At 37.2% G+C, this 15050-nt stretch overlaps 1 protein-coding gene across 1 annotated transcript; it reads right to left on the reverse strand.

Moving 5' to 3' along the window:
• Nucleotides 1-232: 232 nt before the first annotated feature.
• LOC134801087 (26S proteasome regulatory subunit 10B) lies at nt 233-14511 on the reverse strand. The gene is made up of 9 exons (XM_063773607.1): nt 14323-14511; nt 13966-14085; nt 12948-13084; nt 12317-12415; nt 11582-11731; nt 8755-8878; nt 2024-2234; nt 1273-1438; nt 233-374 (listed from the first exon to the last, which is right to left on the reverse strand). The coding sequence occupies exons 1-9, from the start codon at nt 14426-14428 to the stop codon at nt 297-299; spliced, it is 1191 nt and encodes a 396-aa protein (XP_063629677.1). The 5' UTR covers nt 14429-14511; the 3' UTR covers nt 233-296.
• Nucleotides 14512-15050: the final 539 nt, after the last annotated feature.

A 15050-nucleotide genomic window follows, 5' to 3' on the forward strand; every position in this document is an offset into this window, starting at 1 on the left:
CTGAGAGGCGCGCAGTTTAATAATGCATAAGCAATTTTTTTGGCATTCATATTTTAGTTGACAGTAAAATATACGAGATTTTTCCAAAGTACTAATATTTTTGTTTCATTATTATATTTTAGTGTCGTTTTTATATAACGTAACACGCCCCAAAAGATGTATTTTGTGATAGTTTTCAAAAATAAACAACTAGTCAAACTATTCTCGTTTCGTTTCAAATAACAAACCTTAGAAATTTCTAGACGTTTATTAGAGTAAATACGTAGAATATGATAGTGATACAATATAAAATACATTTAAACGGGCTTGTAGTCCAGCTTGCTCTCCAACTTCTTATTGTCCGCCACCTTGCGGACCGCCTTCATCAGATCCTCCTGGAGACAAAAAATTGAATAACAATCCAAGAAACATTAAATAATTGACTAAGAGCATGTTGGGTCATGCTCTAGGGTTCCGTAGTTACCATTCTGTCAGAATATGCTAAACGGGGGCTATTAGTAAGTATCATGTACATTACAAGCAAAAGGGTTTACTTTCGCAGCGCTTTTTGTACCTACGTATTTTTACTAAGAGAAGACTTAGTGATAACTCAAAAACGGTTGGAACGATATGTTCGCTATAGTTATCATTGAAAGTATTTATTGAGATTTTGTTTAACAATTTTTTTGGTCCCAATTCAGTTTGACTAAGCGCCACTTGCACCATTGGGGCTGTCCATAAATTACGTCATCGATTTTTGACGCTTTTTGACCCCCCCCCTATAATCATCCAAAAATCATGCTTCAAATGACCCCATTTCCTCCTACTTCATGCTACCGTCATCCGATGTCCAGACCCCCCCCCCCCCTAATTTGAAATGACGTAATTTATGAACCCGGGGTTAAACGGTTAATCCAGTGTCAAATTGTCCTGGTAACCATGCTAACTCCAGGTTTAACCACTTATCCCCGGGTTACTAGGTTGGTGCAAGTGGGCCTAAGAAATGCTTTTATATGTCCGGACTCGGATGTTCTCTACAGATCTTATATTTACCGATTCTCGTGAAATTTTGTGAGCAGGATCGTTAATTCTAATATAATATCATCATATGAGTCATGGGTGTTTTCTATGTATTTAAGTATTTGTATATTATATATATCGTTGTCTGAGTACCCACAACACAAGCCTTTTTGAGCTTACCGTGGGGCTTAGTCAATTTGTGTAAGAATGTCGCTAAAATATTTATTTGATATAATCCATATAATGAATTCTTTTGTCGCCTTTCTTTCCTACCTGTATAATGTACTCCCTCTCAGCTCGTATAGCGAAGAGGCCGGCCTCGGTGCAGACGTTACGTAAGTCGGCCCCGTTGAAGGTGTCGGACAACTTGACGACGGCCTCGTAGTCCATCTCACCATGCTTCGCGATCGGTTGAGCGTGGATCTTCAAAATCTCGAGCCTGGAAACAATTGATTTAATGTCAGAAATATCATACACACGCCAACATCATGGATATTATATAAGCGAGTGTTATAAAGACCATACATTGTTGTATGTGGCGCCAATTGGTATGATTGTATTTTAGCTTTGACCGTGTTCCACCAGTCATCTCGTTATTGAATTAACTAAATTTAAAGCAAAATTATACTTGTCTAACTGATGTCACAAGCCCAAAACTACAATGAAAAGCATGATGAGACATTTCGGGCCTTCCTGTTCTATCTTCCCAGCCTCAGCCGGGTCCAGGGTATAATAATATTATACCCTCATATTATGAGCACTCACTTACATTGAGGTGGTCGATCGTCCAACATTACCATAACATGATACATGTACATAGATTTGAACCTTAAAACCACCACGATACAGCCGCTTTTTAAACGACATTGTTGCTTTGGCACGCGCTCAACACGGTAGCCCACCGCTCGCACAAAAGAAACAATGGCTTTTGTTTAACAGATTAGGGTCTTAGGCCTAAAAATCATTTGAGAAAATTCATACTATATCAGGCCAGTGGCCATGATCTTGTCTGTCTGTCCCTCACCTGGCCTGCTCATTCGGCAGCGGAATCTCGATCTTCCTGTCCAATCTTCCCGGCCTCAGCAGGGCAGGATCCAGGGTGTCAGGCCGGTTGGTGGCCATGATGATCTTGACTTGTCCGAGGGAGTCGAAGCCGTCCATCTGGTTGAGGAGTTCCATCAGGGTTCGCTGGATCTCGCGGTCGGCGCTGGTGCCTTCGGAGAAGCGGCGGCCACCTGAAAATAGCAACAATAGGGATGATGAATTGATGACACATGTTGAATTTTATAACAAAATCTAGTAAAATAGATAGCAAACGAGCAATTTATCACAATTATGTGGATATTAAAATAATATATGGACATGATATAAAAATATAGGACCTAAAAGTTTCAAAATTTAAGTTTTTTTTTAACTTCCAAAAACGAAATAAGTAAGGATACCATTCGATTCCTTACATTTTATCCAAAAAAAGATTGTATGGCAACTATATACATAAACGCAATATTTCACCGACAAAAACTCAATTTCTTGTTTTGTCCATACTTCAAGATGGACTCTCAGTGACCTTGACGTCACGTTCACTTATCGTTTTGTTCGGAGCGAAGTACGACTGTCAACATCAAACATCAATCAAACATCAACATTTATTCAGCAAATAGGCCACAAGGGCACTTTTACACGTCATCATTGAATTTACATACATGCAAAAATAATAACATCAACAATTTTATAAAATAAAACTAAGAATTCAATCTAACGTATTACAATTACTAAGAGATGTATATGGTCTCTTAATGTCGAATTACATAAAAAATACAGATACAAAACACAAAAAAAAAATCTATAATATTTAGAGGTGTAAATGTCTCTAGGTGTCAGAACTATAAGATTATATAGTTTATCAAGTTATCCTTAGAGATGTATAGGGTCTCCAAGAGTCAATATCCTGTATAATTAATACATTCATTAAGAGAAAAGAACCATACGAGAGCAGAATGAGGCGTCTCACTGTAATTAATTAATAAAAATAAAGTTACTAAGTATAATAGCTTGTGTTAGCTTAAACAGACCAGTCTCCACAAACAGCACCCGTTCACGAGTATGACGCGTATCTCAGCCATCGTGTCGGACTTTAACTATAATTTCTGACTTTTATATTGCATTAATGCAATGGGTCCCACATAGAGTTTTGATCCTAAAAACAAACCTGATCGATTGATACCATTAATAAAAAATTGTCAAATACCCTATTATGTAATCATTGTCTAGTCCAGGGGTCTCCAAACTTTTTTAACTGAGGGCCATATTGCGCCTCCGAATTTTCGCGCGGGCCACGGCACACAGCATTTCGGCGCCATGGGTGTATCTGGTCGCTGCTGTTAGGGCTGAACACCTGGAGCCTGGCTCCCGCGGGCCGGATTGGACCGCTGTCGGCGGGCCGGATTGGAACGCTTCGCGGGCCGGATTTGGAGAGCCCTGGTCTAGTCAATAGAGGTAGGAGGACCGAAATGTTAACGGAATGGTGGCCGCTTTCGGACGAAAGGAGTGCCTGGCGTCCATTGCCTTTTGTGTGGACGACATTCGGAAGATTGCGGGTCACTTCTAGATGAGATATACTCAGAGATAAGCGAAGAGAGGCCTATGCTCAGCAGTGGACGATAAAAGGTTGAGTTGAGTCAATAGAGAATATTACGCAAAACTCTGCGTAGGGGGCGCCACTACCACTATCCATCACAATCTGGGGGTCTACCGCGAAACAAAAAAATCTAAATTTCGTTATCTAACCTCTATCACTTTGGCATATGCGAGCGATAAAGAGGCAGATAGCTAAATTTCGATTTTCGCGTTTCCCGGTAGGCCCTTGTTAACAAACCGCCTTGATGCATCAATGTCATATTTTATTGTCTGTGAAAACTTGTCAATTATTATTTTTATTTTATTTATGTATAAGTTACTCTATGGTTTATTAGCTAGCTTAGTACTGCACTCTGGCGGCAGAACATTGCAGTAATACCCCCTATAGAGAAGTCTGACAAAACCCTAAACAACGCAGCGAGAATATTCACTGTTACAAATGGCCTTAAATGGAAGGATAGAATTAAGAGCGTTTTCACATTTAGTAGAGAGGATATAGCCTTTGGGGTCAAAATAATTCCCACAAAGACGGGGTTTGATGTTTTTAGTTCTTTGTGTGTATCTTTATGACATACTAAAAATATATCAAAATATATTCATGCAAAACGCATTTATTGACATTTGAAATTTGAAAAATCAAAAATAATATTAAAAATCGTGTGTGGTATCAAATAACAGGAAATTACACGCTAAAAAAGATTGTGAGATTGATTTTACAAAATAAAAAACAAAAGTAGTGGCTTAAAAACTGAATTTTTTTCAATGTTGAAAGTTATTTTCTACACTGAAAACAAAACTAAACTATTATAGTTTTACACATCAAAATACATTGTGTAAAAGAAAAGAATATTTAATTCATGAATACTTATTTTTAATTATATTATTATAATATGAAAAATATGATATGATGCTTTTCCTGACCGATTTCGGCCCCAGCGACTGTGTGCTCTGGACTAGGCAATTTTTAGCTCGTATTATTAGAGTGTAGCTGATCCACTCTCTGATGCGCTCTTAGGTGGCTCACGTACCCTATCTTCTTGCTAAATACTCGAGCGCATTTTGGGCACGTCAGCACACCACCTACATAGTTGTAGGAAATTGAGGTTGGCGGCCGAGCCTTAAGCTCATCACGTTTTTTGTCGAGCTCACTGCGGCGTTCCGTCTCAAAAATGTTAACTCTATCATTAATGAGGCGCCGCCATTCGGGCCGCTGCGCTGCCTTCCGCTCCCAGTCAGAGGGCTCTAGTTGGCATCTCTTCATATGTCTTTTCAGAACATCCTTATATCGTAAGTACTGGCCACCGCTTTTACGCTTACCATTCTGGAGTTCTGAAAAGAAGATACGCTTCGCCACTCTGTCTTCTGACATCCGAGACACGTGCCCACACCACCGCAGCTGCCGCCTCATCAGATACACCTCAATGCCTCCGACATTTGCGCGCCTCAGGACGTTTGTGTTTCTGACCCGGTCCGTCCATTTGATATTCATAATATCTCGGAGGCATTTAAGGTGGAATCTGTCAAGTGTACGTATATGCTTACGGTAAAGGACCCATGTCTCAGATGCGTACAGCAGGTTCGGCAGCACCGCTGCCATGTATACACTAATTTTAGTGGAGAGCTTCAGGTCATGGGAGCGAAATACCTTTGGCCGGAGTTTCCCGAACGCCACAGCTGCAGCACCAATTCTAGCATTTATTTCAGCATCTAGGTCGTACTTTGCTGTTATCGTGCTACCAAGATACCTGAACCTCTAAAGTTTTATCAATAAACTGAACGCACTTCAAAGGAGGTGATTGGCAGAATATAAAAAACAAAAAACGATTGTAGACTAGTCATCCGAATTTGCTCGATCGAATTCTTGGCCGGAAGTGAGATATTTGATATTAAAGGACTCTTTTTTTAGTATGTTGTAAATAATTCTTTAGTATGTTCTAAAACGGTGGCGCATAGCAAAAATGTTCTTATACATAAGTAATCTGCATAAAATTACCCACAAGAAAGATTCAGTACAATTTTTCGCTAGGATCAATATTCAAAGAGATATTAACGCGGGAAAGTTAATTATAAAAAAAAAAAAAAAAAAAAAAAATAAATAAAGCGTTTATTCACAAGCTTACTTACATTTAGATACAATACATTCTTCTGCCAAACCACATAGCGGTTTGTTGGCAGACGAGGCTCCTATTATAATTAGCTTAATATGCAAGTACTAGGTAGTTTATTTATATGTAACTTAAACTTATCTACTTAACCCTTTACCGCATGCGTAGCCCAATATGGCATTTTCAATTTAGAAAACTATTGATAGCTATTAAGGTTCATTTTTAAACAAATACTTTTTATTTATGGTATGAAGTTAAGGGGTCAACTCTATGGTCTGAGCGTACAATATAAAAAACTTAGTGTATGGTTTACATAGGTTGCACTTGATCTTTTATCTTATTTAATAGAAAACTACTTAATTTCTTTTTAAATGTTTGTTTTGTCATCCTTGTGGTCTTTAAATCCGACGGTAGTTCGTTATAGATCTTAGGGACTAAATATTTCCTACATCTCTGGCCATAATAATTCGTAAAACTAGGTACCAGCAATTTATTACTATCTCTGTTTCTTATTAACCTTTGATTGACAATAGGTATTTTAAACTCATCATTACACATTTGATCTAAGGCTAAAAATAACGTGACTTTTTCATGAACTGTTAAAATTTTACATTCTGAAAAGAGCTGTTCATATGAAGTACTTTTACATTTTTTATAATCACTTCTAAGGTCCCTTTTTTTTAGTTTTTCGTAAATAACTCGTAAACGGTGGCCAATATAAAAAAATGTTGTTAAATGTTAATAATCTACACAAAATCCTCTATAAAAAAGATTCAGTACACTTTTCGCAGGGATAATTACTTAAAAAGATAATAAAGAGGGAAAGTTAATTATAATAAATTCTAAGGTTCCTTGTTTATACTTTTTCGTTAATAATTTGAAAAGTATGACTCATAGCAAAAAATACTTATACATAAATAATAAACATAAAATTTCCTACAAGAAACATATGGAACACTTTTCGATAGGATCAATATTTAAAAAAATAAAGCAGCGAGTAAGTTAATTATAATAAATTTAAAAGTCCCTTTTTAGTTTTTCGTAAATAACTTGTAAACTGTGGCCCATAGCAAAATAGGTCATACTTTACAAATTATTTACGAAAAACTAAAATAAAGTGACCTGTGAATTAATTGTTATGAACTTTCTTCCTTTAATATCGTTTCTAATATTGATCCTAGCGAAAAGTGTTCTACATGTTTCTTGTAGGAAATTTTATGTTTATTATTTATGTACAAGATTTTTTTTGCTACGAGTCATACTTTTCAAATTATTAACGAAAAAATAAAAACAAGGAACCTTAGAATTTATTATAATTAACTTTCCCTCTTTATTATCTTTTTAAATATTAATCCCGGCGAAAAGTGTACTGAATCTTATTTGTAGAGAATTTTGTGTAGATTATTAACATTTAACAACATTTTTTTATATTGGCCAATGTTTACGAGTTATTTACGTAAATCTAAAAAAAAGGGACCTTAGAAGTGATTATAATTAACTTTCCCGCGTTAATATCTCTTTGAATATTGATCCTAGCGAAAAATTGTACTGAATCTTTCTTGTGGGTAATTTTATGCAGATTACTTATGTATAAGAACATTTTTGCTATGCGCCACCGTTTTAGAACATACTAAAGAATTATTTACAACATACTAAAAAAAGAGTCCTTTAATATCAAATATCTCACTTCCGGCCAAGAATTCGATCGAGCAAATTCGGATGACTAGTCTACAATCGTTTTTTGTTTTTTATATTCTGCCAATCACCTCCTTTGAAGTGCGTTCAGTTTATTGATAAAACTTTTAAATAAATATAGAGCCTGTGAGCCTATATTTTTCATATTATAATAATATAATTAAAAATAAGTATTCATGAATGAAATATTCTTTTCTTTTACACAATGTATTTTGATGTGTAAAACTATAATAGTTTAGTTTTGTTTTCAGTGTAGAAAATAACTTTCAACATTGAAAAAAATTCAGTTTTTAAGCCACTACTTTTGTTTTTTATTTTTATTTTGTAAAATCAATCTCACAATCTTTTTTAGAGTGTAATTTCCTGTTATTTGATACCACACACGATTTTTAATATTATTTTTGATTTTTCAAATTTCAAATGTCAATTAATGCGTTTTGCATGAATATATTTTGATATATTTTTAGTATGTCAAAAAGATACAAACATAGAACTAAAAAAATCAAACCCCGTCTTTGTGGGAATTATTTTGACCCTCACCTTACAAGTTTTCATACAACTCCTCTACTAATTGTCAGGATCTGATATCGGATGTCAGATACAACTACAAAGAAGTGAAACATATAGTGTCTTTTTATTTCTATCCGAGTCACTTAACTTCATACTCGGGTAAATCCATCTGTCAGATTATGCGATTGTGGTATTAAGAAAAGGTAATAGGGTAGATATTTGCTGAGAGGGTCGAATGGATTTACCCGAGTTTGAAGTTCAGCGACACATTTATTAATTTAACAAATGATAATTGGGTAAAAGAAAGTGTTATTGCAAAAGGTCTTTATGCCATTGGTCAGTCTCTAGCAGTTGTCTTTCCCCTAAGGAATATCCGACATCCAATATCTGATCGGAAACTTCGAAAACGCGCTAAGGATCCTCAGAATCCTCTAACAGTCTACTGAAAGCTTGACGGGTAAGTTATAACTGGTATAAGGGCTGGAACCACAGAATACTTCAACTACTAGACGGAGCACATAAGTCAATCGAGGTCACTACACATATGCTCTCCCGTACAACTTTAGTATGGAAGCGCGACCGATTATTTCAGTTGCGCCCACAATTAGGACCACTTCTTGAATATTTTTAAAATATTTATAATTATTAAGCTTTATGGGTGTCTTTGGGTTATTATAGTATAAAATAGCGTAGAATACACCTCTATTGTGTTGCTGGATTCGTAGCAAATTACAAGTAAAATTGTACATATGTATGGTGACCTCGTGCTCTTTGTAAACGGTTCGTGGCTAGTGTGGCTGGAACATACCAATAGCGTCGATTTCGTCCATGAAGATGATGCAGGGCTGGTGGTCGCGCGCGTAGTTGAACATCTCGCGGATCAGACGAGCGGACTCCCCGATGTACTTGTCCACGATAGCCGAAGATACCACCTGTGATCATTCATGTGATCATTCAGAATTTTAGCAAATACGATGGGTTTTTTTTATTACGATGGGGTTGGCCGGTTGAAGTATTTAGCAGATGGCGCCAGCATAGCCCTGTCAATCGCTAGAATTGGTCCACATTTTTGTTTTTTAATAGAATATTATGCCCTGGATGCCAGCCCTTTAAGCCAAATCTCATAGAAAAAACAGCAACCTATGATGGCGCCATTTATGCAAACCTTTGACAGTTGCCAACCCCATTAGACAGACATAAGAAAAAAAAATTAAGGTAAGTCGTATCAGAGACGCAGCCGCAATGGTTTACGTCAATCAAACATCCGGTGGACAGGCCAAAAAATGTACATTGTTCTCAAATCAATGGTCAAGGGTGTCAAAAAGCGAGGCTGATAATAACGGGTGCGTATCATAATGAATACGAACTTTTGGTATAATTTCAGTTTACAAACGTTCAAAACGTATACTAATCTTATGTATAATGCACTAAATCTATATTTTCAATAAGTATAACATAAAAATAATATAACATACTTTGTAAGTGTTTTTATATTTTACTTTTATACTCACATTGTAAAACCCTAACCTAAGACCCTAATTGAATAAAGAGAATATAACATACAATATATATACCGCTGTTTGGTATAACATACAAATAAACTAATTACATTTAATATAACATTCATTATGCATATAAATTAAAATAATGAATAACATCTCATATAAGTATCTGAACAAAACATCAGTAAAATTATTTGGATAGCTCAGTATTTCATAGGTCATCGAAGCTAATTACTGTCAGAAAAGTAGGTTAGGTTAGAACTGAGACTCCCCAGAAAAAAAACTGCTGCCAGAAAAGTACGTTAGGTTAGGTTAGAACTGTGACTCCCCAGAAAAAGAAACTGCTACCAGAAAAGTAGGTTAGGTTAGGTTAGAAATATGACCCCTCAGAGAAAGAAACTGCTACCAGAAAAGTAGGTTTCGTTAGGTTAGAACTGTGACTCCCCAGAAAAAGAAACTGCTACCAGAAAAGTAGGTTAGATCAGGTTAGAACTGTGACTCCCCAGAAAAAGAAACTGCTACCAGAAAAGTAGGTTAGGTTAGAACTGTGATCCCTCAAAGAAAGAAACTGCTACCAGAAAAGTAGGTTAGGTTAGGTTAGAACTGTGACCCCTCAGAGAAAGAAACTGCTAAGTACCAGAAAAGTAGGTTTCGTTAGGTTAGAACTGTGACTCCCCAGAAAAAGAAACTGCTACCAGAAAAGTAGGTTAGGTTAGAACTGTGACTCCCCAGAAAAAGAAACTGCTACCAGAAAAGTAGGTTAGGTTAGAACTGTGATCCTTCAGAGAAAGAAACTGCTACCAGAAAAGTAGGTTAGGTTAGGTTAGAACTGTGACTCCCCAGAAAAAGAAACTGCTATCAGAAAAGTAGGTTAGGTTAGAACTGTGACCCCTCAGAGAAAGAACCTGCTACCAGAAAAGTAGGTTAGGTTAGGTTAGAACTGTGACCCCTCAGAGAAAGAAACTGCTTCCAGAAAAGTAGGTTAGGTTAGGTTAGGTTACAACTGTGACCCCTCAGAGAAAGAAACTGCTACCAGAAAAGTAGGTTAGGTTAGGTTAGAACTGTTACCCCACAGAAAAAAACTACTACCATAAAAATAGGTTAAGTTAGGTTAGAACTGTTACCCCACAGAAAAATAAACTACTACCATAAAAATAGGTTAGGTTAGGTTAGAACTGTGACCCCCCACAGAAAAAAACTGCTACCAGAAAAGTAGGTTAGGTTAGGTTAGAACTGTGACCCCTCAGAGAAAGAAACTGCTACCAGAAAAGTATTAGATTAGGTTAGAACTGTTACCCCCCAGAAAAATAAAAGGTTAGGTTTATTGCGTGCTATTTGTTTTGTATATTATATTATTTCAACGTTATACCCTTTTATACTTATCATAAACGATATTATATGTAAAGTTCATTGTACAGTCGCCATCAGATATATCGGAGCGGCCAAGGTGTTCACAATATCTGAACACGCGCTCTAACGCCCTGACAATAGAGGCGTGTTCCGATATTTGTGAGCACCTTGGCCGCTCCGATATATCTGATGGCGACTGTACATTATAAAATTATAGAATTCATTGTTATACGTATCGCACGTTATACTTATTGCACGTTATGCCATTCAAAATTATACTAATAGAATTTATATATTCTGAGCAATATATTATAGGTTTGTATACGTTCTATTACTTACCCGTTAATAACTAGCCGGGTCCGGGTCCACACAGAGCGAGCATACGCGCGAGGCAACTTCCTCGCGCACAACACGGCCAGTGCCTCGCGCGCGCCGCCGAGGCACGTCCACACTGGCCGTTTGTTACGCCAGTCGCTACTCATAGCTGTATGGTATGTTGTATTGTAACACGGGCAGGTTTCCGCAACTCGATGACTGGCGCCTGTTTTGCGTGATGGTGTTGGGGGTAGGCTAGTTCTGCCAACTTAACCCCTCAACGAATCCTATCAAACCTTTGATGTTGAGTAGTACCTTGGGAAGATCTCTCAGAGATCTTCAGAGATCTGAGATGTTTTGTCCTGTATGGAGCCACTCCACTGCATTCCAGCACCACATGAGAGGTAGGTATCTATAGGAAGTTAGGGACTAAAACTTAGGAGGAACTAAACAACTAGCAACACTAACCTTTAAGAAGTTAGCATCGAGTTGGGAAGCCACAGCCCTAGCTAGCAGAGTCTTGCCAGTTCCAGGGGGTCCATACAGCAGACAGCCTTTGGGTGGAGTGATTCCTACTCGAACGAAGAGCTCCGGGTTCATCAGGGGCAGCTCAATCACCTGTACATATAAACATTGTCTTAAAAACTCATAATTTAATATCTAAAAAACTTAAGCAGCAACTAAAATACTGTAATTTTCAAAATATACTATGCCTTTCAACACCCAGGTAAAATCTTGCTGTGTGTGCCCATAATGTTGGATTCAACCTGTGTCACTTCCTCTCCAAAAAGAAAGGAAACTTGCTCATCGTCAATATATCTAAAACTTATCTATCTTAAACACTTGACAAATGAACTGTTATCAACATTGGTCCAATATTAGCCGGGTCCACACAGAGCGAGCAAACGCGCAAGGCAATTTCCTCGCGCACAAAACGGCCAGTGTGGACGTGCCTCGGCCGAAGCGGCGTGCGCAACCCGACTATTTGGGTAGAACAAAGACAACAGCCAAACAGGCAGGGAGTTACTTTCACCTAGTACTAATATACATAGTTGGAAAAAACAGCATTTACAGTGTCGTATAAAGGGTAATTTTGCAGTATTTCATTGCTTTATTTTATTTAACATTTTGTGAATGGGGCATTTCCTACTACCATCGTCACAATGTTTAAAGAAGTCAAATCCAAAAGACTTAAAACCATACCTCACGCAACTGCCGGATCTGTTCCTGCAGACCACCAATGGCAGAATATGTGACGTCTCCGGGGTCCTCGTGGCTCATGTTGTACACTAGTGGGTCCACCTGGAACCAGTTACAAGAAAAAGTTAGACTCAAATAATCATATACTTTAATTTTGAAATAACATATTTTATGTAAGGGAAAATGATTATATCAATATGGGAAAGTGTGACTGTGGGTTAAGTGTAACTGTCCTTTACACCATGTTTACACATTGATTAATGTCTAGTGCATATGTATAAATAAAAAAAAATCTTTATTGCTATTGCCTAACACCCATAGTACAAGCTTTGCTTAGTTTGGGGCTAGGTTGATCTGTGTAAGATGTTCCCTAATATTTATTTATTTATTTATAAACCTATGTAAGGTTTGGTTTGGTTAAGGTTGACTCTTCAACTTCATATAAAAAAAAATAGACAAAAAGAAACTGATGTAATACATTTAGGTAGTGAGTTGAGCCTCTGCCTCTTAAACTAGATTAATATACATTACATTTATGTTACATTTGCCACTAAATGCAAGTAGCAAGTAAATGAACTTGCAATAAACAATAATCAATGTGTAAAAACAGGCCAAATGAACAGATAAGTCTTACCTCTCTTGGCAAATGTCTCATAATAGTGAGTGTGGTCATATCGAGGGCCACACGGGTGCCTCCCTTCAACTTGTTCTTGTCCAGCTGACGCCTGCAGCCGACAACGTAGCGAGGACCATTTGTCGCTTTCACAATGACTGGAACAGAGAAATAAAGGTTTATTTCTCACACTTAAGAGTTAATAGAATAGAATTTATTCATAAGCACAAGCAAACGAGACAGTACATAATTAAAAGAAAACACAAAATAAGATTAAAGTGCCACGAAATGGCCTCATCTCAGCATGTTGCTGGTGGCTATTAGCGCTGAGACTATCTTCTGATGAGACAGAAGAATTACGGATGGTAAAAGACAAGAAGAAAAAAAGACAGTCTTTCTGAGATTGTATAAACTTGTAAAATTGGGACAGGTACCACCATGCCAAGGTAGGTTAGAGGTCCAGGGGTATTAACCGCGTAAGCTGAAGATACCGGTGTGAATCTGGCCTCCTCTGGGCTTGTTCACTTTTTCTTTATTATTTATGACATTCATTTCAGTTCAAAATTGATATGATAAGAAAACTAATCTTCTTCTTCCTGGCGTTATCCCGGCATTTTGCCACGGCTCATGGGAGCCTGGGGTCCGCTTGACAACTAATCCCATGATTTGACGTAGGCACTAGTTTTTACGAAAGCGACTGCCATCTGACCTTCCAACCCAGAGGGGAAACTAGGCCTTATTGGGATTAGTCCGGTTTCCTCACGATGTTTTCCTTCACCGAAAAGCGACTGGCAAATATCAAATGATATTTCGTACATAAGTTCCGAAAAACTCATTGGTACGAGCCGGGGTTTGAACCCGCGACCTCCGGATTGAAAGTCGCACGCTCTTACCGCTAGGCCACCAGCGCTTCTTCATGATAAGAAAACTAATATTTTTAACAAAATTATTCGTTTAAATTATAAGATTAACTTGAAGAGAACCTTAAATTGAAGTGAAATTTCATTCAAATATGGTATGGTAGCAGTAAAATACTTACACTTTTCTTCAGTGAGTTGTTTGAGTACTTCTCCTACAATTTGACCAACACTCTGTAGGGCTTTTAGGTCGTTTTCACTCTTGTCATACTGTTTTGTCAAGTCTTTTAACTGTTCTCTCACTGAAAGCACAAAATTTCTTATATTAGTACGGAAACATAAACATACAAACAAACATAACCTAAATCTTTTGCTATAAACTCCAATATTAACGTAAATATCTATTAAACCACGACGAATAAACAAAATTTAACAGTAAAAAGACTAAAATAACATAAATAATGTACGAAATTCATTGTTTTACAGAAAAATTGAATGATGATTCGGCAATAATCGAACGCTGAAAACGGTTTACTTACTATCCTTGAGTCTAGACTCCACTTCTTTGTGTTCCATCAACTTCTTTCTGTAATCCTGAAATCCCTTTTCCCTCAAAGGGTCCATGGTAGACGTTCCAGCAGGCATTTTAATTTAAAATTAAATCAAACTCAATTACACTGAAACACAAATCTCGAGTCATTTGACGTTTCGTTTCGACGTTTTTTTTTTTTCTGACAATATTTTGCGTCTGCCCTGGATTCCAGTTATAAGTTTTTTTCGAATGGCAACAAAAGCTTTGACCATAAAAAAAACAAGAATAGATGAAATATACAACGTGTTCCTAAACTTTGGGTTGACTAAAACTAAATTGAGATACGCAATTTACGCAAAGTAGTTATTATACTATTATACTCCACTCAACCGTCCGGCCCGCGAGACTGTTTTCCTGTCAACCGTCCGGGTTTTTTTAGCGACGCACGCCCCGCGCAGCGCATTCACAATTTTCTACAAAAATTATAATTACACTGCCATCAAAATTTTTTTAGAGCTAACTATTTTGTTAGGCTACGTTGTCCCATCAAGAGAATTAGGAAATAATGACGAAATATTCCGTTAGATGGCTCTGAAATCAATTCTTTCTTCCACCCCTTTGGATAGTAAGGTTCCCGCGGACGGTTAAGAGCATATTTTTTTCGGATACTATGCTATCGTCGGACGGTCAAGTGGCTAAGCACCAATTCAATATTAAAGGGGTGGGGTATTAAAG

Source organism: Cydia splendana, chromosome 21 (assembly GCF_910591565.1).
Source record: "Cydia splendana chromosome 21, ilCydSple1.2, whole genome shotgun sequence".
In the NCBI taxonomy this organism is placed as follows: domain Eukaryota; kingdom Metazoa; phylum Arthropoda; class Insecta; order Lepidoptera; family Tortricidae; genus Cydia; species Cydia splendana.

What these genes read in the sequence shown, in the direction of transcription:
- LOC134801087 (XM_063773607.1), bottom strand. Translation starts at nt 14,428, where the DNA reads ATGCCTGCTGGAACGTCTACCATGGACCCTTTGAGGGAAAAGGGATTT. An exon ending in ACAACTCACTGAAGAAAAGT is followed by an intron (nt 13,085 to 13,965) that starts GTAAGTATTTTA and finishes TCTCTGTTCCAG; the next exon opens with TCATTGTGAAAGCGACAAAT. An exon ending in AGATCCGGCAGTTGCGTGAG is followed by an intron (nt 11,732 to 12,316) that starts GTATGGTTTTAA and finishes TTATATGTACAG; the next exon opens with GTGATTGAGCTGCCCCTGAT.